The 25,364-nt window shown below is 59.8% G+C and overlaps 6 protein-coding genes across 6 annotated transcripts; 4 read left to right on the top strand and 2 right to left on the bottom strand.

Annotated features, from left to right (window-relative positions):
* Window positions 1–1,124: 1,124 nt before the first annotated feature.
* HRG_11373 (putative necrosis-inducing factor domain-containing protein) lies at window positions 1,125–1,622 on the top strand (the record flags this gene model as incomplete). Its single annotated transcript, XM_044869843.1, has 1 exon — window positions 1,125–1,622. One exon carries the CDS (start codon window positions 1,125–1,127, stop codon window positions 1,620–1,622), a length of 498 nt encoding a protein of 165 aa, XP_044715105.1.
* A 385-nt stretch (window positions 1,623–2,007) lies between these two features.
* HRG_11372 (uncharacterized protein) lies at window positions 2,008–3,289 on the bottom strand (the record flags this gene model as incomplete). Its single annotated transcript, XM_044869842.1, has 3 exons — window positions 2,008–2,291; window positions 2,606–2,744; window positions 2,885–3,289. The coding sequence occupies 3 exons, from the start codon at window positions 3,287–3,289 to the stop codon at window positions 2,008–2,010; spliced, it is 828 nt and encodes a 275-aa protein (XP_044715104.1).
* A 5,283-nt stretch (window positions 3,290–8,572) lies between these two features.
* HRG_11371 (uncharacterized protein) lies at window positions 8,573–9,562 on the top strand (the record flags this gene model as incomplete). Its single annotated transcript, XM_044869841.1, has 1 exon — window positions 8,573–9,562. The coding sequence occupies one exon, from the start codon at window positions 8,573–8,575 to the stop codon at window positions 9,560–9,562; it is 990 nt and encodes a 329-aa protein (XP_044715103.1).
* Window positions 9,563–11,112: 1,550 nt separating this feature from the next.
* Window positions 11,113–17,311, top strand: HRG_11370 (TPR/MLP1/MLP2-like protein; the record flags this gene model as incomplete). Its single annotated transcript, XM_044869840.1, has 4 exons — window positions 11,113–11,404; window positions 11,463–13,354; window positions 13,424–15,949; window positions 16,025–17,311. 4 exons carry the CDS (start codon window positions 11,113–11,115, stop codon window positions 17,309–17,311), a joined length of 5,997 nt encoding a protein of 1,998 aa, XP_044715102.1.
* Window positions 17,312–17,972: 661 nt separating this feature from the next.
* On the top strand, window positions 17,973–20,422 carry HRG_11369 (DEAD/DEAH box helicase domain-containing protein; the record flags this gene model as incomplete). The annotated part of the gene is made up of 2 exons (XM_044869839.1): window positions 17,973–19,454; window positions 19,550–20,422. 2 exons carry the CDS (start codon window positions 17,973–17,975, stop codon window positions 20,420–20,422), a joined length of 2,355 nt encoding a protein of 784 aa, XP_044715101.1.
* A 2,453-nt stretch (window positions 20,423–22,875) lies between these two features.
* HRG_11368 (cytochrome p450 domain-containing protein) lies at window positions 22,876–24,781 on the bottom strand (the record flags this gene model as incomplete). The annotated part of the gene is made up of 4 exons (XM_044869838.1): window positions 22,876–23,071; window positions 23,208–23,274; window positions 23,350–24,487; window positions 24,560–24,781. The coding sequence occupies 4 exons, from the start codon at window positions 24,779–24,781 to the stop codon at window positions 22,876–22,878; spliced, it is 1,623 nt and encodes a 540-aa protein (XP_044715100.1).
* Window positions 24,782–25,364: the final 583 nt, after the last annotated feature.

Below are 25,364 nucleotides of genomic sequence, written 5' to 3'. Positions count from 1 at the left end.
CGGGACAGCCCGCTTGTCGTCGCAGGGACCCTTCCTCAGACAAGATGATGGATGCATGGCGCGGCAGGGCAGACTCGAGTGGTGGTTTTCACACCGGCGGCGGTGCAGGGATTTCCTCAGGCCACCCGTCGACCAGGTTGGCGAGTCTCCCGTGTTGGTCTCGTCGTGGTGACGGAACGTCCAACGCCGAGTGACCCATCACGGCACGGCAATGTGTGACGCGACCGACCGGCAAGGCTCACCCATGTCCGCGGTGTTTGATGTTCGTCGTGTGTTTTTGGCCAGCATTGACCATCGGCAAATCGTTCCTTCCCCTGAGATGCACAAGGACGGCGGCTCCTCCCCCGCCTTGGCCCAAGCTTTGGCGTCAGGGACGTCGTGGCCGAAACGGGGCTAGGATGTACGTTCTGTAGGTTACGATAAGGTTAATGTTGGAGCGAGATGTGCTGGGGGATGTGCTGGGGATGTGCTGGGGATGTACATACTACTAAGTACCTAGTAATTAGAGGGATGTACGGATAATACTTTACTGGAGGGATGTGCTGGAGGGATGAATGCTGTATTCCGTACCCTCCTCTGCAGTCTGCTTTGAAACTGGGCCTCCGAGACAAGTGTCAAGCACAGGTAATCTTCTATTCCTTCAGCATTCCTCTCTACCCTCCGCACTCGTCGACCCTGTCCCCGCCCTCTTTGTTTCGGGGACAATGACGATGGCTCGCCAACCAAGGGTCCGAATACAGGCAGCCTGCAGTGCATCGACGATAAGATACGCGAGCATCCACTGTAGACGTCCACTGTCCAGGGGTCCCCTGCAGCCTGTGGCATTCCTCCATCTCATTGCTCGCTCGCTTGCCTCCCTCAAGCCATGAAACGCATCCCACCTGTCCTCACTTTGTCATTGGGGGCCTTTCTCGCCTCCATCTGCACCGACAGTCTCGCCTCGATTCCACAGCCAACTACGTGGATCCATTCTTGCCCCTCCCTCTTCCATCCTCCTCCTCCGCCCTCATATACCAGACACAAACCGAGGAGTTGTTGTTGGTCACGACCTTTTCTTCTTCCCCATTCTGCCTCACTCGACGACTCGCATGCTCACCAGCCCCAGCCCCAGACCAACCCGAGCCATGTCGCTCCTCCTCGTCCTCCTCCTCGCCCTGGAGCCCCAAGTCGTCGTCGCCGCCGCCCTCGCCTACGGCTCTCCCTTTACCAACGCGACGGGCATCTCGTGGAGGCCCTCGCAGGCCGCCCAGCGCACCTGCGGCCCCATCACTTTTGCCGCGGACCCCAACCTCGATCCCGCAAACTGGCGCCAGTGTGCCGCCCTCTACAGCCACTGGACCTCAGAGAACGGCACCTTTGGCGTCGCAAACGCAGACCACGGCCCCTCCTACAGGCCCATTGTGGGCCAGACCGACTGCGCCCTCGCCGTCGCGCCGCTTGCCTCGACCACGGGCCCTTACCTGGTTGGCAGCAAGGACATCGAGGCCATCCTGCAGCGCAGCCTCCGTGACTTCTCGTACGGCTCCTTGCTCGCCGTCAACGGCACCGTCGACTGCGACGTGGCAAGCGGCGGCCGCGCCCCAATGTCTTGGAAGATCTCCAAACCTGATGGCGTTCAGTAGCCGGCACAAGATTCATATTGTTTGACTGGCGAAATTCATACGGGTTACGGCGTTTTTACTCGGACTGAAAAAGGTACTGGCAAAAGACCATCACTTTTCCCCTCGCATCACGGGCAGCTGTACGAGACGATTGAAAACCCCCTGGCACATTAACCTCGGGCTCATCTTGGGCGCGCCCTCACCAAATGTAACAAGATAGTGCTATTCGCATGTAGATCGAATACTCGTCATATCATTTCTTGTTCGCCTCGTCCCGCCTGTCCAGTAGTGATCGGGAGACGGGGTATATAAGTGCGCGCCCAAGATCAGATCCTCTGGCCTCTTCCCTTGACCTCTACTCTTCCCATGCCTCGCCCCAACTTCCACCCACACTCAACCTCGGCCCTCACTTGGACAGCGCTCTATCTCTCGCAGCCGTCATGCGCTTGGCCAGCTGGTCCCGCAGCTCCTGACACCGCCCGGCCGAGCTCGACCACTTGTTGAGCGCATGCTGCTGCGCCCACCTGGCCTCCTCGTACCTAAACTTGTACTGGTCGAGCTCGCGCTTGAGCTCCAGCGCCGCCCGCACAGAGTTGAAGATGTCGTTTGCCTCCTGGCATCGCTTCTGGGGGCGCCACCGATACTCCTCTTTGATCCGCGCAACCTCGTCGGCGTGCACCGGCGCATGCTCTCGGTGCCTCCCTCAGCTCCGAGTCTGGGCCTCCCTCGCCTCGTCCAGACATTTATCGAGCTCGGCGTTGTACGTTTCCGCCGCCTCAATCTGCTCGTAAAGCGAGACAAAAGTTGCCCTGCTCTGAGGGTCGACCAGCCGCCTCTGCTCGGCAGCCTCCTCCAAGACGGATCCCCAAGCGTTGCACCAGGAGAATACGGGGGAATCTACCGAACCGCAATTGTCGGCATAGGCTCCACGAACTTCACTGTCCCAAAATCCGTCCCGGCCAAGATAAAGGAGATATGCGACAGTTTTAAGCAAGAATTGGCACCCTCCTTGTACTCCCGCTTCGTCTCCTCGAGACGCGTCGCCAGCCGGGAGACGGTGCGGGCCTTGACCTTGACGTATGCGGCATTGGGGGGCTTCTGGCTGGGGCGCCGGGAATTGAGGCTTGGGGGCTCCGGGTGGCTCTGGTCTCGATCTGGAGGACGATGGGGCCGGCCCAGCACCAGAAGACGGGGAGAAGGGCCAGCAAGATGCATCCTGGGCCTGTTGCCGGCAGAAATCCTCGAACCGTTCGAGCAACATCACAGCGGCCAGTTGCTCGTACGGGCTGGATGGCATTTCGATGTCGTCGGCCGTGGGTGCTTGGCGAGCACGACCGAGACACCGAAAATATGAGGCCGAACTCGACGAGGGCCGTGACGGTGCCAACGGCGAAGGCCAGGAGAGCGGCCGCGATGACTCGGAGGAATGCTATTGTCTGCTGGGCTGCTCCGGAACTGCAGGTCAAACGGTGCGTGGGCGGGAAGAAGAGGTGGCTTGGTCCGTCCAAACGTCCAGGATTGAGGGCGGAGCCTTTGTTTACAACCCTGACCTTGTCCTTCACGCTCCGCATGTACGGTATTCCTGCCAAGCTCGTGTCCGCCTTCTTGGAGTTTTGCCCGGCGTCATTCAACTGGGCGTCATTCAGCTGGGCGTAAATCTTGCCAAGCTCGGCGTATGTCTTGCGCATCAAGTCCGAGTTCTGCTGTCCGTGACGCTCAAACTCCAGGCTGCACGCCAGCTTCGATGCTCCGATCGGGAAGCGTCCTTTTTTGCGCCCAAACCTCCACCGATAGAACCGCGCAGGGTCGGCTTCAGCGGATAACTAGTCCTCTGGGAGCCAGCGCCTTGCAAGGTTGTCGAATTCCAGGGCGCCCTCGTTCGCGACGTCCTTGTCGTCTCATGGCTGGCCATGCGTGGCCATCATGGCCCGCGTCATCTCGGCCTGATTGCTCGCCTATCGGTGGCGCAGTCGGGTGGAGGAATTAGGCTGACGGTCGATCCCGTTTGGTGTCTGTGCGACCGGGCCGGCTCAAAGGGGTCCAGGTGGGAGACGGAGCAAACGGACGACGAAGGGCGACAAAGGCAGCATGATGTTGCGAGTCGGACGGGCCGGGGGGAGGATACCGAGTGGGAGGGTGATGAGCTGTTCGTGACGCAAAGGCTGTGGTCGACGTTGCCAGGATTGCGGCCAAGGTGCAAAGAGTGATCAAGCTGTCAGGTCTGTCTTGAAGTGGTGATGCTGAGATGAGAGGTTGATAATGAGAGACAGACTGGTTCAATCAAGAGAGAGAATGTTGAGGGCGAAGAAGATAGGTGATGCTCGACAAAGCCTTTTATAGTTGACGATACGGTTCTTGGAAGCCTCAGGCACCGCCTGCCAAGTGATTGAGCAAACGACGACCCATTGTTGATCATTCTGTGGGAGGGGGTTGACATTGTTGGTATTGTGCGCCCATGGTAGATGAGGTGCGCGATTGAGGCTATATTGAGACGATAGGAGGGCAGTAGGGGCGATGAAAGACTACCGAGAGTGGTGGAGACAATAGGTCGTTGGAGAGCTGTCAAGGTGGTTGGCAGTCGAGGCAATGGATAGAGCAGTGAATCGCGGAGCCATGGATGGAGACGTTGAGACGATGGAGGCTCGGCTGTGAGATGGTACCATGACGGAAACAGTAGCGAGCCGTCGGGGCAATGGAGGCAGTGAATCCAGCGATAGACTGGCAGGGGCTATGGATGATGCGGTGCACGACCGAAGGTGGGGGGGATTCTTGAAGCACTGATTGAACGATGCATCTTGGAGTGCAACGGCGCGGCCAAGAACAATGAATGAATTGGAGGCAGTAGAGACGGTGGCGAGATGGTGGCGAGATGGCGGCCGTGGGGACAATACCGTAGAGAGTCGTAGCTACAGGCGATAGAGACGTGCGTGTGTGAGTGACCAAGATTGGAAAAGGGCAAGCGAGGGAAGGGGGATGAATGAGGGCCTTGCTGCGGTTCTGTGAATCACGCCGCGTGGTCAGCCAATGATGATCGCCGGGCCCCCTTGGAGGACGGTATCGGTTTGCTGGGTGAGTGAGATTGCCGGCAAACGACAGACGTGATGGGCCGCATTTCGGTGCTCCAATCATGTCATTGCCAACGCTAGTCGCTGTTGTTCGCGGCTGATGCTATCCACTTGCGCCATTCTCAAAGCATCCAGAATCAGCCGCTCGCTTGATATGTATCTTGTCTTGATATCCAAGCCAGAGAGGGCAGGGCAATGTGCCAATGACGATGGAATGAGTGATCCGTATGCCGAGTAATTACAGTACAGTCTGTGACAGTACCGCCGTGCTGTAATAGGTAGTATTCCGTACTGTAATAATAATACTCCGTACTGACAAATTGCCAATGCAAGTGCCAATGTAAAACGGCCCAGCGAGGACCGCAGTTGTCGGCAACGCGGCAGCCCTGCCGGCAACCCGCATCCGCCATGACCAATTCACCCGTGAGTCACCGGGGTCAGCAGGCGGAGCGGCGAGAAGCCGACTTTGGCCGAGCCGGGACAGCGTTTGGGGTGGGGCATCGCCTACGCAGATGACGGGTCATGGGCTGCTGCGAATCCCCTCTTTTGGCGTGTCTCGGAGCATCTGCCAGCCTGCCCAGACATGGAGGGCAGCAGATGTGCGTTGGTCGGTACTCCGTAGCTCCGTAAAGACGTCGAGAAGGGCCACGAAAAGGGAAGCGAGGATGAAATGGGGAGCGAAAGAAAGAGAGGCTGGAGAGCTGCATCTCGAATTAGAGAAGGCGGTGCTCTCGCTTCGGATTGGAATCGGCTGCCTTTTGTCACGGCCCTCTCTTCCTTTGTTTGGCCCTTTTTTTCTGTTGAAGGGGGGGGGGCGCATTTCCTTCGCCGTCGTCTGCTGAGACGCGGAAGTCTTTCTTTTTTTGCTTTTGTTCCCCCTCGTCATCTTCGTTGTCGGCATCTGCATCGCCCCAACAGGTCACGGGTGGGCCGTCCACCACCAGAACAATCCATGCCCCGGGTGTGTCTAGCATGTGAGCGGGTTGAGTCGCGGGGTTGTTGGGCGGCAGGCTGCTTGGGTGCAACGTAGCGAGACCGACTTTTCCGCGCGGCGGCGTGCACGTCGCGGCGGCTCAAGAGTCGGTCAGAGGCCTCGGACGCGCACTGCATCGCAGTCGGGACATGCATTGTACATGCTCCATACATACTCCGTACATACATTGGCCATGCTTTTGGTCGGCTGGCCCTGCGCGCCCAGAGCCGGGCCGATGTGGGAGACGCGGGCGGACCGCCGGGCTGGAGAGGCCAGGCATTCGACGACCTTGTGGCCACCTACTTACCTACCTAGGTACAGTACCTACTAAGGTATGTAACTTATGTACATACGTACTACTAAATGCTCGGTTTCGTATTTACGGCATGCATCCCTACGGGTCCAGCTCGTCGTCGTAATTACAGTATATCTCCTCCATCTCGGCATATGCCCGTATAAGCGGCCATGATGACGGTGGCACAGAAATGTCCAATAACGCCCAGCGTCGCGGCGCCGTCGGCTGACCAGCACAATGCGGTGCCTACAGTGCACATCCATCGTATCTCGACTGATCAAGGCTCCGGCAAGAACAGACATCATGGATACGGTAACTCTGCTTTGGCGCTCGATGCCGGGGCCGCCTTGCAGGTTCGGTCGGAGGATTTTGCGGCAGGTACCGGTACCTGCGGGACGGGCAGTTGAGCCTCGACCATGGGGGCCGTTTCGTCATTGCCAAGCGGACATGCTGTATATAGAAACAGGGCCTGTACTGTACCTGTACCTGTACTTGTGGCATGGCCAGGCATCGACATTTCTCATCGCTCTGTTGCTGCACTGCATACTAGGCAGTACTTTAGTATTCACCAGTCATCTCCACCAGTCATCTGGCCGTTCTCCTTGGCCTGGCAGCTCACCGCGACTCTCCCGGCGGCGCTACTGTGCTGGATATGCGCCCTGGCAGCCGCCATTCCCGCTACGGGTTCATACGTAATAGTACTGTACTAACTAGGTAGGTATTGTGCGTACGGAGTACAGTACATACATGCTAATATATTCACTGTACATACATCCATACATTCACAGGTGAGCTACGTCCGTACAGTATCCGTACACGCAGCTTGGCCTTCCTCGAGCAAGCTCGGCGTCAGGCTGCTGACTGGAGGCCCGTTGTCGGCGGCGGTGCCGAGCGGGACATGTACATGTACTTGTGGCTGCACCGTAGGGCTGCCCGCCACGGCCGCGAGCAACGCACCTGGGCCGTGCTCTGGGGAACTTGGTATCCGTACTGTAGCGCCCTGTAAGCACGCCATGTGCAGCTGCCCACGTTTCAGTCGCGATGCATCCCGTCGCCGCGACGTGGTATTATTGCTTACTGACCCGGGCTCCGGAACCGCAATCTGTCCTCTCTTGTGACCCTGCATCTGGGCCTTTTTTCAATCCATCCTCCATCCTCGCCCGGTCCGTGTCTTGCTGCAGTGGAGTCGGCGGGCGCGGTACTCCGTACAGTTCAGCGGGTGTAGGCCTAGCGCCAGCGCTAGCCAAGTGCCAGAGGCCGTCTCCGCACTCTGAGCACTGACGGCCTCCACCGTGGCTGCTGCCAGACAGTGGCGGAGGCGGCGACGGGCCGCGGCACACCCGACGGGGCAAACCCTCTTTTTTTTGGTCGCCCTTTTCTTTTTTTTCGGCCGACTTTGAAACCTCGAGGCAAGGGAGCATGTAGTCTTGGCCTGGCAAGGCATGCCACCATGTACAGTATGTACGAGCTGCAGCATGTATGACATTGGGCGCTGTACAGCACTGTGCCTCTCTCTGTGGCTCCAGCTGTCTTGCAGTCCCTGGCGGTACATGGAGGTACATGCTAGCAAGTGGTACACCTGGCACGGCGATCAGATAGATCTCCGGGTCGGTGACAGCCTCTCGAGTTGAAAGCCAACCGGCGAACAGCGAGCAACTCGTTTTGGAGGCAACCAACGACCGCCAACACTCGACTCTCGCCGCGGTAGTCTGTCAATGTAGGCGTACAGTACATACGTACTAGTAGCTTGTGTATGCTAAAAGTATGCCATGCAGGTGCCTTATTCTTAGAGGCGAATCACGACCCTCGGCGCAGCCAACGGGCTTGGCCCTTTTTCTTCGTATCGATACCTCGTAAACACAGCCAACAACAAGGAGGCCGGCCGGCTGCCGACCGGGGCGCGCGCAGACGGGTGGGCAGGCAGCCGGATTCGCTCCTTTATGTGCAAAAGTAGCCGACGGTACTGCATCCGTACCTACATTGGCTTGCTGTGCTGTAAATAAGACTGGATACTCCGTAGAGAGAGCCAGGGATCATGTGGGCGGTGGGATACTTGGCCTACATAATTTACTGTACAGTACATATTATCTTGCGGCTCGTCCCATCCGTCCATCCATCCATCCATCCATCCATATCCCATGATCTCGCCCGCCCGCCTCCCTCCGTCCGTACATGCATACGCGCAATCCTAATCAACCACCCACCGAATCTCACCTCTCCTCCTTTTCTTCTTGGTCGGCTGGTCCTCTTCCTGACCTCTGCACCTGCCACTCTCACGCCATCCTCTCGACCGACGACAGACATCAGAGACGCAGGCCTCACTCACCCGCACACACGCACCCCCCTCGTGATACTCTCAAACATCTCCCGTGGACGAGACACGCCTCCAGCTCCTCGCTCTGGGGGTCGGCCCGCCAGTGCATTCGTCGCCCGCAACACGCCATCCCCGCCCCATCCAGAGACATCTCACCCCTCGTCGCCCAATCTAGGCCCTTCTCCCTTTTGCTCACCGGCAAATATCAACACCCGTCCCGCCTCCGCATCTGGAGCAATACCGCCCTCGACTGGCCTTCAGCACACTGACCTCAACACCCTCACCTCTATGCACTGCCCTGCCCGGCATCCACAATCCGCCATCATGGCCGCCGCCTCACCCGTACCCATCCGCATCTCCTCGTCTTCGTCCTCGCCTTCGCCCTCGCCCTCGTCCTTCTTCCAGCTGCCCACCCGCCGGCGCAAGCAGACGCGCCTGATGGAGCAGCAAAAGAGCGAGCAGGCCGCCGTCCTCCAGGAAGAGCTCTCCCTGCGCACCCAGGCCTGGGTCTACCTCGAGGACTTCCTCCACAACTCGCAGTGGAGCGACCAGATGGACCGCATCACCATTGTCCGCGACGCCGTCCCCACCATGCCCGAGCTCAACGCCTACGGCGACCTCGACGAAAAGGAGGGCACCCGCGCCTGTCGCCGCCTCTTCAAGGCCGTCGTCATCTGGGACGAGCTGGGCCACAGCCTCTGGGGGACCCTCCGCGCCGCCTCGGAGCAGAGGCAGCTCGCCCAGCGCCAGTTCGAGATGGGCTCGCCGCGGAGGAGCCGCTTCCCCGACGAGCTGCGCGCCACCGCCGCCTACACCTCGCGCCGCCCCTCGCGCCGCTCCTCCGAGGACTCGTATGACTCGGACTACTCGTTTGACTCGTGCGACTCGTTCCAATCGTCGACCAACAGCCTCTCCGGCGCTCCTCCCGTCCCGCCGCTGCCCGCCGCCTTTGTCGCGGCAGCGGCGGCAGCAGCCGAGAAGAAGCCGCGCATCAAGCTGCCCAAGCGCCTCTCGCGATCCTCGGGCTCGGCATCCTCGTCGTCTGGCCGGCCGTCGTGCGAGATGGAGCCGGCCGGCGCCGACGTCCCCTTGTGCCTCGACCAACAACACGACGCCGCGGACCCGAGCGCTCTCGACATGCTCGGCAGATCGCCTCCCCGTGATGGCGACTCGTCGCCCTCGGCATTTCCGAGAATCTTCTCCCATAACTGGGCCGTGAGGAAGCGCCTTGGCGTCTTTGGCGACAGCCGCCCCAGTACGGCGAGCGCCCCGAGGCAATCCTACAGCCATCACCAGTCCCACCAGTCCTCATAGAGTGGGGAGACGACGACGAGGCGGCGGGGCGCGCCGAAAACCCCCGATTTTTTGGAATGTACACTGTGAATTTGGGCGTCGATCTGGACAGCGCGGGCATGTAACGGCGTTGGTGGCTTCACATTCAGGGGCCTGGTTTGCCTTGTTTCTTTATTTTATTTTCTGACGATTGACGATGATGATGCCCTTTTGAGGGGACCGTGTGTCATCAGACCGCCTGCTTGGCAGAGCGTGTTGGCCGCCGCCATGGGCTGGACCCTCTTGCGGCGGTCTAGCGACGGATGGAGCGGACGATCTGCCATTCGACCATGGCCATCTGACAATGGACGGCATAGACACGTTGGACGACGCTGGTCCGTTTAGCGGTCAAAGGCCGGTAGAGGGAGAATGTCTAGTGTAATGAACATTGAATGAACAAGAACAAGCAGTTGGCCGTGTGGCACCGCGGATGGGCTGCTTGGCTTGCTTCAAGCCTTGAACTCTATTGTTTGCTGGCCGAGATGCCATGCAGTCGTTGAGCCCCAAGTCCCTTGAAGTGCTAAACCGTTGTTTGCCCGACGAATCGCCATTCAATCGTCGAGCCCAAGTCCGCCTCGGTAATGGCAATGCATGTGCACGTCAATATCAATATGTGAAAGTCACGGACAACTTGCGGAGGCTCATGCGATGGATATGTGTATCAGTTTGCTGCGACGGAGAAAATCCTCCGCCACGGCCCTGAGGGCGCCGGCCATTAATTAGCTCCAGTCCGTAATCGAAGCCAAGACGCCAACACGAACATGGCTGGAACCGGGGAGCCGGGCAGCGAATCAAGTAGTCAGGCAAGCGTGGCCGTGGTTGCGCAGTTGGTGAGCAATCGATGAGCTTTCGGACAACAGCTGGGTCTGCAGTGGCTTGGGCTACGTGGCAGTCATTTCAGTAGCTGGACAGTAGGCAAGTTGAGCGGCCACCTGATATTTTTTGTTGGTCGCATATGGAGACTGAGGACTTGCCTTGGCCGAGCTGTGCTTGCTGACTCATTCCTAGCTGCATCTGTCGGCTGATCCTCGCGCCTCTCCTAGCTCGGCGGCCACGATTACATAAACACCCCCCAGGTACGACCGACTCTAGGCAATTCCCGGCGCTGCCCTCGTACCTACTCTTCGGGCTAGGTATTCAGCACGCCCGACGACGAAGCGGGTCCACCCTCCACCAGCGAACCTGCGCGACGACAGCTTCATCGTCGACGCGAGAGCTCTTCTTTCGCCTCGATCAGGCTCCCGACTCTCCCCATCGCTGCGGCTTTATCGCGACGCCACCGCATCCTTTGTCTCCTCAATCGCTCGTCCGCTGTCGCACATCTTGCCAGGGGCAACTCAAAACCGTTTGTTTTTCCTCCACGAGTTCATTTTTTTCATTCACTCGAACCGCTTCTAACCTCGACTTTCCTCGCAGCCACTCTCCACTCCGCCTCAACTTCTCCCTCCTCTGACTGCGCGCCCTCTGCGCCACCGCCTTGCCTCGAGTGATGACGACGCAGCCTGCAATCTCCTTCTAGTCTGGTCGTCGTCATGGCGGCTGCAGATGTCGACGTCGGCTACGTCGCAGGTCACCTCGGCCTCGACCAGCCTGTCCTTGCGGCCCTGACGACGGAGCCCACCGTCGACCTCGTCGCCACGCTCCTGCAGGCCGTCGCCGCAAAGGCCCACGAGTTCGACGTCCTCTACGCCGACAAGCTGCAAACCGACATCGAGCTCGAGAATGCCGTCCGCAGCGCCGAGTCCCGCGCCCAGACCTCAAAGGCCACGGCTGAAAACGCGCTCAAAGAGGCGCAGCAAGCTCGGCAAAGCTCAAAGGAACATGGTGCGTCTGCTCAGCGCGAGTTCTCCGAGTCCGACGGCCGCTAAACCTTTATCCCCAGAAATGAAGAGCCAGTCCCTCGAAAACGAGCTGCAGGTTCTCAAGGCAAAGAGCTCCGACCACGAGGCAGAGGTCAAGACCCTTAACGATAAGATCGAGACCCTGCAGTCATCCAACCGCACAAACCTCAGCATCATCGAATCAAACACAAAACGCGACCAGACCGTCGCCGACGAGCTAGCCAAGCAGCACCAGCGAAACGTCGAGCTTACCCGCCAGGCCTCCGCCCTGCAGCAGTCCGAGCAAAACGCAAAGGGCCAGCTCAACAGCGCCAAGTATCGCGAGGACTCGCTCAAGCAACAGCTTGACCTCGCCCGCCGCAATGCCGAGTGGCTCGAAGGCGAGCTCAAGACGAAGAGCGACGAGGCCCTCAAGTACAGGAAGGAAAAGGGTGCTCGCGTCGCCCAGCTGCAGAGAGAATGCGAGGACGCAAAGTCCCAGATCGACGCCCTCAAGCGGACCGAGCAACAGCTTCGCGAACGCCTCGAGTCCATGCAGGCCAAAGCCGACGAGGCTCTCGTCAAGCTCCAGAAGCAGGAAATCGCCTTTGCCACGACCGTCGACAGCTACAAGCAGGAACTCGACGACCAGCGCAGGCTCGTCGACATGTCTGACCAGCTGAGCAAGAAGCACCAAGAGCGCGTGCGGGAGCTCGAGGCGGAAAAGGAACGTCAAAGGGACAACTACGAAAACGAGATTCGCCGGGTTCGCCTCGAGCTGGAACAGGAGAGACAAACGACGTCTCAAATGGAGGCCAAGATCCAGCAGCTCGAAGGCCAGCTCGACGAGCTGCACGCCCGCATGGACCAAGCAGTCCAGCCCAGCTCGGTGCCTCAGACGCCCCGCGCCAACGGCTCCGTCATGGGCCGTCCTGCCTCGCCCTTTGGCCCCTTCGGCACCCCGGGCTCTGTCCGAAGTAAGTCGGCCGTCACCGCCACGCAAGCCATTGAGCAGCTGTTCCACGTCAAGGGACAGCTCGCCAGCGAAAAGAGGCGAAATCAGCAGCTCTCGGAGGAGCTCGACGGCATGATCTCCGCCCTCGAGGCCAAGGCGCCCGAGATCCAAGAGCTTCAGGCGGAAACCGATACTCTCCGCGACGAGATTGCCCGCATGTCGGAGCTGTCCCAGCAGAGCTTCGAGGAGCGCGATATGGCGAGAAAGGCGGCGCGCAAGGCCGAGGGTGCTTTGGGGTCGGCCCAGTCCGAAACAAAGATCCTCAAGACGCAACTCCGCGACCTGGGCACGCAAATACAGATGCTCGTCTTTAGCATCTACGCCCTCGAAAAGGGCGTCGACCAGCTGACCGAGGAAGAAAAATTCCGTCTCCAGCAGCTGGAACAGGGAGAGATCACCGAGGAGGCCCTGTCCGACTTGTCCGACACCCACCAGTTCATCACCCAGAAGCTTGTTGTCTTCAAGGACATCAAGTCCTTGCAGGCCAAGAACCAGGAGTTGATGCGCATCACCCGCGAGCTGGCCGAGCAGCTCGAGAGCGAGGAAGCCCTCGCCGCCAAGCATCAGGCCAAGGTGGATCACGACAAGGTGGAGAAGCTCCAGCAGGAGCTGGATCACATGGTCGAGGAGAGCAGGTCCATCAAGAGCACCATGGAGAGCTTCAAGGCCGAGCGCGACATGTTCCGGCGCATCCTCCAGCAACGCGGTCACGGCGGAGACGAGGCCTCTATGATGAGAAGCTCTCTCGACAGCTCTCAACGCCCTCCACTCGCCAGCATCGAGGGAGACCAGTCTGAGGCGCTCAATGAAGCCCTGCGCAAGCTGCAATCCGAGTACGACAGCTTCCGCGATGCCCAGAACGACGTCCGCACAGACCTTCGCCGGCAGATTGACCATTTGTCGACGGAGAAAAACCAGCTACAGACCGAGAGGATCAAGGTGCATGGTGATCTCAGGATCGAGTCGGAGAGGCGGGAGATGTTGCAGAGCAACTATGTTGCCCTACAGGCCGAGAATGTGGAGCTTCAAAAGCGCAGCCAGGTCCTTTCGGAGACGGCAGCCAAACAGGACATTCGCACGCAACAGGTTGCCGAGGAGCTCATTGAAGCAAAGGGGTTGCTGGACAGCATGAGGAACGAGACGGCCAACCTCAAGGCCGAGAAGAAGCTGTGGAAGGACATTCAGGATCGCATGAGCAGGGACAACGAGGGCCTGATTGAGGAGAAGAACCGCCTGAACCAGATTCTGGCCACCCATCAGAACCTGGAGAACGAACGCAGCGTTGCCGAGTCCGAGGCACGGCGGAAGGCCCAGGAAAAGATTGACAAGCTGGAGCGCGAGTTGAGCGACGCTCAACGCAAGCTGTCTACCGAGGCCGACGAGAGCAGGAACCTGCAGCTGAGAAAGGAGTTTGAGGCTAAAGAGTCCCAGAGGCGGATCGACGAGCTCATGCAGAGCCTGAGCCAAATCCGCGAGGAACACGTCAGTGTCAAGACGACAAAGGATCACCTCCAGGCTCGCGTTGACGAGCTGACGGTCGAGCTGCGGAATGCGGAAGAGCGGGTTGGTCGGCTGCAGCCGCGGCCCACTCCCCGACCTGCGTTGGCATCGGACAACAACCAGCGCCAGCAGGAGCTCGAATCTGATATCCAAGACCTGAACAACGAAGTCTCGGACCTGAAACGCGACCTCGACCTGGCCAATACCAAGCTCGAAAACGCCAAGGCGCAAGTCGAGCAGTACAAGGAGCTGAGTCAGAGCAACGAGGAGGCCGTCGAGGACCTCCGCGCCTCGCAGGACCAGTACAGGGAGGAAATGGAGTCGCTCGTGGCAGAGAAGGAGGCCAAGGTCAAGGAACTCGAACAGCGCGTCGGGGACATGTCTGCGGAGCTGTCGCGGTCCAACAGTGAGCTATCGGCGCTCCGGGACTCCCAGAACGAGGTGTCGCGCAGGCACGGTGACGAAAAAGCCATTCTCCAGGAGGAGCTTGACCGTCTCAAGGAGGACAGCGCCAAGCACGTCGAGGCTGCCCGGTACCACCAGCAGGACCTGCGTGCCCAGGCCGAGATTGCTTCCAAGGCTCAGCAGGATTACGAGCAAGAACTCGTCAAGCATGCCGAGGCAGCCAAACTTGCCCAGCAACTGCGCAGCGAGTACAACGAGCTCAAGAGTCAGACGGCGTCTCTCAGAGCCGAAGCTGAGTCTGCCAAGGTCGCCCTGTCGCAGAACGAGAGCTCCTGGGACGAGCGGCGGCAGCAGCTGGAGCACGAGATGACCGAGGTGACGGCCCGACGAGAGGATGTCAACGCCCAGAACAAGCTCCTTCATCAGCAACTGGAGGCCTTGACCGCCCAGGTCGCAGCCCTGCAGCAGAAACGTGGGGGCGGCGAGGATGACGAGGCCATGTCTCCCGCGCACATTGGCGACGCCCTCGACGGGCTGCGCGAACTCAACAGCTATCTCCGCCGTGAAAAGGAGATTCTCGAGGTCCAGTACGACCTCAAGTCGCAGGAGTCGAAGCGGTTGCAGCAGCAGGTGGAATACATCCAGTCTCAGCTTGACGAGGCTCGTTTGAAGCTCGACCAGGAACGTGCCCAGTCTGCTCATGGTGGTCGCAATGCAATAACCCACCAGAACCTCATGGAGAAGCTCAACGAACTTAACCTTTACCGAGAGAGCAGCGCCGCTCTGCGCAACGAAAACACGCAGTTGAAGGATCAGCTTGCGGACAAGAACAAGAAGATTGAGGTGTTGGAGGGCAAGATCCAACCACTTGAGGCCGAGATTGACAGCCTCAGCACGTCCAAGTCGTATCTGGAAGAGGAGATTAAGCAGATTCAAGAAGACCGCGACCGCTGGCAGAAGCGTACCGAGGGCATCCTCACCAAGTACGGGCGCGTCGACCCGGCCGAGATGGAGTCGCTCAAGATGACCATTGAAGAATTGCAAACGGAACGCAACGCTCTTAGAGAGGGCGAGGGCCCGCTGCGAGCCAAGGTCGCAGAGCTCGAGTCGACCATCAACTCTGAACGCGAGGCCTGGCAGTCCACCCGCTCCAAGCTCACAGACCAATTCAAGGAAAGGTCCAAGAGGCTCACGGGTGAGAAGAACGAGTATATCCAGCTGAGCAACCAGTTGCAGGAACAGCTGAACCAGGTCAACGTCGAGCTTGAGGGAGCGCAGAAGCGTGCGGAGGAGGTCGGGCTGGAGAAGACGGAGCTGGAGAAGGAGATTGAAAGCTTCAGACAGCAAGTGCAGGAGCTTCGTCAACAGGCACAGCAAGATCAGCAGGCCCAGCCATTGCAGCAGGCTCAGGAGGCGCGGCAAGCGCAGGGAGCTCAGCTGGCACCGCAGTCCTCTGCATCGACCGAAGTTGTGGCCCAGCTAGAGCGGCGGCTGGCGGATGCGCAAAAGGATCTGGAAGCCATCAGCGCGCAGAAACTGGGTGCCGACCAGCAGCTGGAGACGTTGCGGACGGAGCTGCAAGCGACCATCTCGGAGCGCGATGAGGCAAGACAAAAGCTGCAGGACGCGGTAGCCACTTCGATGGACGTTTCTGGACCTGCTCAACAACCTGCCCCGGCTCAAGAGGCGGGTAGCGCGACGCAGACGAGCGGCCCACCTGGACTGTCGGACGAAGAGAGGAAATCGCTGGAGGAAAAGGTCGCTGTCGCTGAAGCTCAGGTGGCCGAGCTAGAAGAAAGGGTGAACTCGGCTCAGCAGGCGGCCAAGGAGCGATGCGACAAGATGCGCGACTCGTTGAACAACAAGCTTAAAGAGAGCCGTGGAAAGTTCGACGAGGAGCTCAGGCAGAAGGACGAAGACCTCAGGCTCAGAATCGAGCAGGAAAGGCTCATCTGGCAGGCCGAGAACCAGGGCGCCAAGCCCGCCGCTCCAGAGCAGATGCCATCCACACCAGCCACGGACGGCCAATCCCAGCCGTCACAGGCCACGCCCGCGCCGGGCGGCAGCGTTGCTGACTTGACGCAGCTCGACGACGCCAGCATTCGGCAGTTCCTCGCTTCGAATGCGACGGTCAAGAGCATCATTGCAGCCAATCTTAAGAAGAGGCTCGAAGCCGAGAGCGCCAAGATCAAGGGGGATGTGGACACGAAGATTGCGTCGGCGCGTGATCAGGCCCAGTTGATGGAATCCAAAAAGTCGACTTTGCGCATCAACATGGCCGAGAACAAGCTCAAGGCGGCCAACACGAGACTCGGGGTTGTCGAAACGGCGGCTAAGGAGACGCCTGAGAAGCCAGTGGTTGAGGTGTGGGAGGTTGTCAAGAAGATCCCCGGCCCCGGGGGGCCAGCCCCTCCGGCAACGCCAGTCAAGGCCGTGCCGGCGACGCCGGCTTCGGCCGGCAGCAGCCAACAGCCCGATGCTGCTGCTCCCAAGCAAGCCACGGCGAAGCCTGCCGAACAAGCCGCGGAACCAGCCGCCCAGGAGTCGAAGCCAGCGGAGCCCCAGCAGCAGCAGCCCGCCAGCAGCAGCCTGCCCGCCAAGCCGACCAATCCCTTTGCGCAGTCCGCCAATGCCAACAAGATGGAGCCTCAAAACCCTTTTGCGCTCAAGGCGGAACCGGCAGCGAATGCTTCCCCGGGCAACCAAGTGCCACACCAAAATCAGCAGCAAGGCCAAGGCGGTCCGAGGTCGTCGGGTATTCCCATGCCCCGCGGCGGTGGACGCGGACGAGGAGGCGCCTATGTGCCCCCCGGCCAGCGATCTGGTAGCGGAAATCAAGACGGCGGCCCTGGCAACGCGGCCCAGGCCGGTCGGGGCAGAGGTCGGGGCGGCATTAACCCTGGCGCGACAGAGTTTCAGCCCGGAACCAAGAGGCAAAGGGGCGAGTCGGAAGGAGGCCGAGGGGCAAAGAGAGTGCGAGGAGGCCACTAGTGGTGGTGACCGCACGGCACTTGCCCAGGCGAGGGTGAAGGGAATCCAGGATGAGAATCTCAAGCCATGCGACGACGGCGTGGGTTGGGCTCTGTACTTGTACTCGAGAAGGGGGATGGAGAGGAGACTCACGACGGACGGATGGGTTTGTTGATACACCGTTGCGTCTAGCAAGCATGGCATGACAAGATGTTTCCCTTTTCCTCACTCCTGGGGTCTTTTCTCCCATTGCTACTGTTCCGTCTCCTCATTCCTCGTCTCGTTGCCAGCGATGTATAAGTGCCAGCCAGCTACAAGGTCGCTGCTGCCGAACGGCAAAGCCGCGCCTAGATCTCCATCGTACTTGTTAAATATAATCTCCGCACCAAATATAGATGCACGTCTCGCAATTGGATGTGACGCAGGAATTAAGTAAAGTCGCGATGTGTGCCCAAGTGCAAGTTGGCATGGCTTGGTGTTGTCGGCGGGTCGGTGTTGTGGATGCCGATGTACTTCGTACCGTAATTACTTCGTAGACGACTTCCGAAAAAAAAAAGTCAAATCGTTCAAACTCGCCTCAACCAGCGCCCTCTACCATTCAACTCGACCTCCATTCTTACCAACCTATGCATCGCGGGCTGATACCAGTCTCTGCTATATAGCACCGTCACCGGCAGCACTCATGATTCCGCAGTCGAAGAAGCGCAAACTCCCTGCCGCCTCGGGGCCTGCGCCGAAACGCAGCAGGAGCCTGAAGCCGACGACTCCCAAGGGCAAGGCGTCGACGAAGCGCGCCATCGACGTGGCGTCGCTCTCGTGGAAGCCCGTCGGCGAGGATTTTGGCGGGCTCGAGGTGATTACGGGCGTCGACGTGGTCAAGGATGGGGACAAGGTGCAGTTTGTGGTGAGAGAACGAGACGACGGCGGTGACGAGACGCACAACGACGGCAACGGCGACAAAGACACAGACGGAGACAGGGGCAAAAACACGCACGAACGGCAAGATGAGGCTGAATCTTTTGAGGGGTTTGGTGACGACCCTGTGGAGGGCCAAGATGTCCATATCCGCAAAGCTGGCAGCCGTCAAGATGGTGTGGCGAGCCAGAAAGCTTCGCAACAGGTTGCGAGCCAAGGCGAACCGAAGACGAACAAAAAAGACAAAAAAGACAAAAAGAAGAAACCCCTCCCGCAAGACAAGCAAGCAACCGACGCGACGGCCGATAAAGTACTTTCAAAGCCCCCTGCACACGGCGGGAACTCGTTCGGCGCGCTCGCGGAACTCGCACAAGGGGATCAAGAAGACGACGCCGTCGACCTGGTGGACTGGGTGGCGCTGAACCTGTCGCCGCGCATCTTGTCGGGCATCGCCAAGCTTGGCTTTGCCAAGCCGACGGCAATTCAGACGATGGCGATCCCCGAGATTATGGCCGGCGAGGACGTCATTGGCAAGGCACAGACGGGGTCGGGCAAGACGCTGGCCTTCGGGATCCCCGTCGTCGAGAAGTGGCTCGAGACACACGACGACGAGCAAGCCGCGGACGGCGACGACACGGAAGAGAAGAGTCCGATGGCTCTGGTCCTTTCCCCGACGAGAGAACTGGCCAAGCAGTTGGGCGACCACCTCAAGGCGCTGTGCGACGGCCTCGCCGCGGCACCATACGTGTGCGTCGTGACGGGCGGGCTGAGCATCCAGAAGCAGCAGCGGCAGCTGGCCAAGGCGGACATCATTATTGGCACCCCGGGCCGGCTGTGGGAAGTCATGGACGGCGACATGGCGCTGCAGGAGTCGCTGACGTGCATCAAGTTCCTGGTGGTTGACGAGGCGGACCGGCTGTTCAAGGTGGGTCAGTTCAAGGAGGCCGAGGATATCATCGGTGCCCTGGACCGGCGAGCTCCCGAGGCCGGGGAGGAAGACGACGAGGGCGAGGACGAGTTGCCGCCGAGACAGACGCTCGTCTTCTCGGCCACGTTTGACAAGGACCTGCAGACGAAGCTTGCTGGCAAGGGCAGGTCGGGCACGGCGGGCACGGCCGAGGACAAGATGGCATATCTGATGAAGTGCCTCAAGTTTCGGCGAGAGCCCAAGTTTCTTGACGCCAATCCTGTTAGCCAACTGGCCGACAAACTGCGCGAGGGCCTGATTGAGTGCGGCGCCATGGAAAAGGTAAGCTTCCAGCCTTCCATGTGCAGATGCTGTGCAGACACGACTGCATCTCACTCGGGGTTTTGGAGACGAAGCCTTGCTGACATTTTCCCTAGGATCTCTACCTGTACGCAGTCCTTGTCCTCAACCCCGGCCGTCGCACCCTCGTCTTTACAAACTCCATCTCGGCCGTCCGACGCCTCACGCCCTTGCTGAGCAACCTCAACCTGACGGTGCTACCGCTGCACTCCCAGATGGCGCAAAAGGCGCGGATGCGCTCGCTTGAGCGCTTCACCGAGTCGCGCAACTCAATCCTCGTCGCGACCGACGTGGCGGCGCGCGGCCTCGACATTGACCAGGTCGAGCAGGTTATTCACTACCACGTGCCGCGCACGGCCGACACGTACATTCACCGCTCCGGTCGGACGGCCCGCGGTGAGCGTGGCGGCGTCAGCGTCCTGCTGTGCTCGCCCGAGGAGGTGCTGCCGACGCGCAGGCTGGCGGCCAAAGTCCACGCCAAGCGCAGCTCCACTGGGGCGCGTCGTCAGCACGTCATCCAGGCGCTGCCCGTGGACCGCAAGGTGGCGGCGCGCCTGCGGCCTCGGGTCGACCTGTCGAAGCGCCTAGCCGACGCGGTGCTGGCCAAGGAAAAGGCGCACGGCGACGAGGCGTGGCTGCGGGCTGCCGCCGAGGACCTAGGCGTCGAGTACGACGCCGACGACTTTGATGACGGCGGCCTCGGCGGCGGCAGGGGCGGACGCGGCGGTGGGCGGAAGCGCAAGGAAAAGGAGGCGCGCGCGCTGAGCAAGGCGGAGATGGGGGCGCTGCGGGCGCAGCTTCGCGAGGAGCTGAGTCGGAGGGTCAATCTCGGGGTGAGCGAGCGGTACATTACCGGCGGACGGGTCGATGTGGCGGCGCTGCTCCGGGAGCGCGAGGCCGGGGCGAACGGCATCTTTCTCGGGGGCGACAACCTGGGGCTGGGGCTGTAGAGGGGGGCATAGGTGATGGGCGGATAGACTCACGGACGGAGAAAGAGAGGGCATTCGACAATCGAGGCGGATCATCTATTTATCACGGTTTCGACGGCGCCTACGCAGGCCTGCTTCATCATGTCCCGAAGATCGAGTCAGGCGTGACCGGGACGGGGGGATTGCGCTTCTCAGGCACAGCGCAGTCATTGCAGAAGGACTAGCCCTCTGCCATACCTGAGCTCCGCCGACCCCGGGTGTTACTGTCGGAGGGGGCTCCGGCTTGTCTGACGAGAAGCGTTCCGGACCTGCTGAGACCGCCGAGGGCTTCGGGACCCGCCCCGGACCGACAGTGCAGGTATACCGGGCCAAGGCGCTGTGTGGTTTACTGCTGAGAAGGATGCGATGAGTTTTTTTGACGTTTTCTTGTGCTGGTCGTCCTAGAATACAAACAAACCATCAGTAACTTACCTCGACAGTCAATTGTTTCCGTACGACAATAGGGTGACACCAATGCTCGACTTGCACGGCCTTTTCCGCAGGCTTCAATTTGCCAATGCCGATGGGATAATTATCCTGCGTGCTGTGGAACGCTTGTCCTAGTAATCAAGGCCCGAGTTATGCCGCGTGAGCTTTGTTGGGAAGGATGGGGGCGTGGCATGGCTTTCATAATGACTTCAAGCATGGAGAAGCATCCTTTACCAAGGAACACCACTGTCGAGCTGGGGGACGCCGTTTAACCAGGCAAAGGCGGAAGGCTCCAACAGATGCCTCTATTGGCGCGGTATAGTCTTGCAACTGCTGACAGCCACCTATTTTCGACTCCAGTGGTCCACATGGCTTCTGTCAAATGCAAAATAGAGGAATTCTGATTTTACAATTCAATAGCCTTCGTGTGTTTGGTATACAAAGCCCCTCTCATCGTCTAATAAACAACGCCCTTCAAGTCTATGTGTCCAGTCCCTATATTCGTAAATTCGCTCTCACGTTTGATAAACCAGCCGCATCCTGTCTATCATCCCGCAAACACGATAGCGTTGGGGCTGTGGCGGGACGCATGATGAAATGAGACAAGTTCCAAAGGCAGGAAGCAAATTGGTTGGTGGTCTTGAAGAAATGCGCTGATGCTTCTGTTGCTGTCTTCATGATGGTGAGCTGTCCCAGGCAGGGGGTTTATAGTTGCAGCATTTCACACACAACCATACCCCATCGGTCCCCCTTCCGACTCGAGCTGATCGACTCGTGCTCAGACGCCAACCAAGATGCCCACGACATGCCCCATCACAACCATAGGCCACCGTAGCAAGTACAGCTCACGGCCGTCCGTCGGAGCACAGCCGCAGAGACGCACGAGATTGTCAAGACGAGCTGCATTCGGAGCCTCGTTAACATAAGTTGACCCGATGCTCCGGGCTGTGAGGCGGGATGAGGCTCGGTGGGGGGGGGGCAGCAGAGGATCAACCTCACTGCCTCCATTCGACAGTGGTCTGGCGGGACAGGCAAACCAAATCTCGAGGCCGTGATGATTACTCAACACCGTTCACAAAGCTAGTGCATAACCCTCGGACCAGGTCAGGGGTTCGGGCATCGACGGAGGTTAAGCAGGGACAAGAGTCACAAGACAAGCCGGTTCAGTGGCTCATGGCTGCTGGGCCCGAAGACAAAGTTAATAGCGATGCGGCCCCGTCAGGCAGAGTCGCATTAAGGCTGAATTATCAAAGCGCTCCGCGTTGAGGCTCCAGCCGCCAGGCATTTGCGAAGAAACGTGAAGCTACCGAGCACTTCACAACGCCGTGGGAGGGCCGGGTTTGCCTCGCATACGTGCTTAACACTGCTACCTGTCTGGAATTTGCTGGTGCCTGAACAGGCCTTGTGCTTTACTTCTATAGACGGCTGCGGGGTGTCTTGCTTGCTTAAGCAGCTTGTTCTTCTAGATAATCACCGAGTAAGTTGCTGATGCCATCAACAGTCAATGGATGAATGGTGAGTTCATGACGCCAAGCTGATTTTGAATTGAGGTCTGTTGCACCACGTCCAGAGAGCTATAAAGCCGACAGGTTTATTGGGCAAAGAGCCACGGATGCATGAAGGTGTCTAGAGTTTAGGTTGAAACAGGAAATGTTGCGGCTTTCCGATTTCAGGCAAATACCCACGATATTTCTCTTCGCGCCCATCCCACAAAACCCATCATCTACACGCGGTCTTCAACGTCATGTCAGCTCCAAGGCACCGGTCCGTCCAAGCCATGCTCGTACCCGTTTGGGGGGGGCACGCAGGCGAGATGGCAAGGCCGCGACATACGCCCAGGAAAGGTGCTTGTCAAGGGGCACGTGGTGTCGGCCGCATCAATGATGCAAATCTTCGAGCGCCTTCTACTTTTGCCTGGGCAAGCCATCGATGCCTTTTCGCAGATGGGTACCCAAGGAGGTCACGACCAATCTGACAGGCACGGAGAGACGGCACGAGGATCAAGCCTAGCTGTCTCGTTTCGGGATTTCCGACTCGTCTGTCCTCTTACGCCGAATCTCAATGCGCGCCCCGAGCGGTGGGATGTTGGTGGCGCCGATCCAGCGGGGCTGTGGCCGCTGCGGTAGGCTCTTGAAGTCGTAGTTGAGGAGCAGGTGCGCCATGATGAGCTTGAGCTCGTGCGCAACAAAGAAGCGTCCAGGGCTGGTGAAAGGGGTCGGTAAGCAGCGGTATCCTTCCGAAGAGAGGGGGGAGAGAATGGAGGGTTTCAGGGTGACAATTACCCCCCTTTTAGAGGTTTGCAAGTTGCATAAGCAGGGGTGTGGGAAAGGGATCTCACCATGCGTGTCTCCCGTGGCCAAAGGCAAAGTGCCGATCGCTCGTCGTCACCATGCCCAGGGCCCTCGCTGCCGTGGTCTCCTCCTCGTCGCCGTTGTCGCGAGGAGGCACATTTCCGCTTCCGCTTCCGCTTCCGCTTGCACCGCCACGGGCGCCCTCGCGGATGCGGGCAAAGCGCAGCGGGTCGTAGGCGCGGGCGTTGGAGTGCAGGTCGTCGTCGTGGTGGGTGCCCTCGAGGTTGACGGTGACAAAGGCGCCCCGGGGCAGCGTCCAGTCAAAGTCCGGATGCCGCAGGCCGCGCGGCGCCACAACGACGCGCTCGATGAGCGTGTCGGCAAAGTTGCTGACGCGCTGCGACTCGCGGATCGACGAGTCGAGCCGCATGAGCGACGCCAGCGCCGCCTTTGTCCACGCGCCCCCCGGCGACGCCGGCATGTGCGCGCGCACCTCGGCGCCCAGCACATCGAGGATGCCCTCCTCGGGCGGCGTCGACAGCAGGTCCAACATCCACGAGTGGCCCGTCAGCACCGTCGTGTGAATTGAGGCAAACTCGAGCGGCAGCAGCCGCAGCGAAATGGTGATGGGGTCCAAGTCCGACGTCCGGCCCTCTTTCATGGCCAGCCGGATCAGCCAGGTGATGAAGTCCTCGGGCGCAGCCCAGTCTTTGTACTCCAGGTCCCCGCGCGCCATGCGGCCCATGTCCTCGAGCCGCTTCTCGATGACGGGGCCGACAGTTCGGTGCGCCCGCCGCCATTGCAGCCAGTTGGGTATGGCCAGAAGGCGGCCGACGAACGGGTGCAGGGCCCGCGGACACAGCCCCAAAAGAATGCAGTTGCGGACAACGGTGTCGGTAAAAGCCACCATGGCCTTGAGGAAGCCTTCGTCGCGGCTGACGGCGCGGCCAGCGAGCATCATGTTTGTGACGCGCGGCACAATCTCGAGCCAAAGGTCCCATAGATTGACGCTCACCCACTCGTCCTCGGTGACGTGGCCCAGCGCCAGGCCCGCCGCGTGTTGAATCTCGTCGTCGACGGCCGGGATGAGGCCCGGCAAGTTGCGCGGTAGCGACTTGTGGACGACGCGGCCGCCGAAGCCATCGTGAGCGACCTTGCGGCTGAGGAAGTTGTAGTCGCCGTAAAGAATTTCGTTGTGCGCTCGGTGTGCGCTCAGCACGTCGTCCGGCTGCTCAACCAGCCACGAGACAAGGGATTGCGGCAACACAATGTCCGCGTGGCGTGAGATGGCGGCCGGGACGGCAAAGGGTAATCCCTTCTTATTATACTAGAGACCGTCGTGTTGTAAGAATCTGAACGCCATCTGGCATGACGAAGCCTACAAGCGGCGCGTTCGTACCTTGGCGTAGCCCTCCTCGACCCATGCTTTGTGGCTCGTAAAATAGGCAATGCTATTCCTCAGATGGGCCCAGATTCCATGACCAAAGCCAAAGGCAGGGATTTGCTCCGGGCAGCGTGGCAGCGTCGCAAAGTCGACGACGAAGCACGCCACCAACAGCAGCACAGAGTATCCCGCGACGCGCCCCCACGCCACGGCGCCCAGCAGCTCGGATAGTGCCATGCGGTCGATGCCCGTGCTGCAAGGCTGTAGGTTTATGGGAGACTCGTCGAGGCTCGTGGCGCCTGCTTGTTTCTCTAGGCACTCGTGCGACCCCGGTCGCCTTCTCGGCAGCTTCGCAGTTGTCCGGCCGAGGATGTCGAACGTGCCGCCAAGTCGTCGCGCGCTCGTACCAGATCGCAGCCAACAGTTGTTAATCCAGCCCGGGCCGAGGAAACAAACCAGACAGGATGTGAGGGTGGGACCAAAGGGGGCGATGATGTTTAGCTCAGGTCCAGTTAAGCACGCCTCGATGACGGCTCGTGCTCGGAGAATTGGAGCGACTGCAGCCCTGGCACTCGACCCGGCCATTCCCGATACGTCAACGCTTGTCTTCGTTCCTTCGTGCTCCCGGCTCCAGATCCATGCAAGCTTGGGATTTCGAGTTTGGACTAAGTTACTCCGTAAACTGAGACATCCAGGGATGGACCCCGCGACCAAGAGCCAATGGGCGAGAGAGCACCTGAATGGGATGCAAGACGCGGGGCTCCGAGGCTCTGGACACACGTATTTTCTGACGGCATAAGACAGCAGTCTCTTAGACGGC

Source organism: Hirsutella rhossiliensis, assembly GCF_020360975.1.
Source record: "Hirsutella rhossiliensis strain HR02 chromosome Unknown scaffold00020, whole genome shotgun sequence".
Lineage (NCBI taxonomy): Eukaryota > Fungi > Ascomycota > Sordariomycetes > Hypocreales > Ophiocordycipitaceae > Hirsutella > Hirsutella rhossiliensis.
This window is presented reverse-complemented; position numbering and strand designations above follow the sequence as displayed.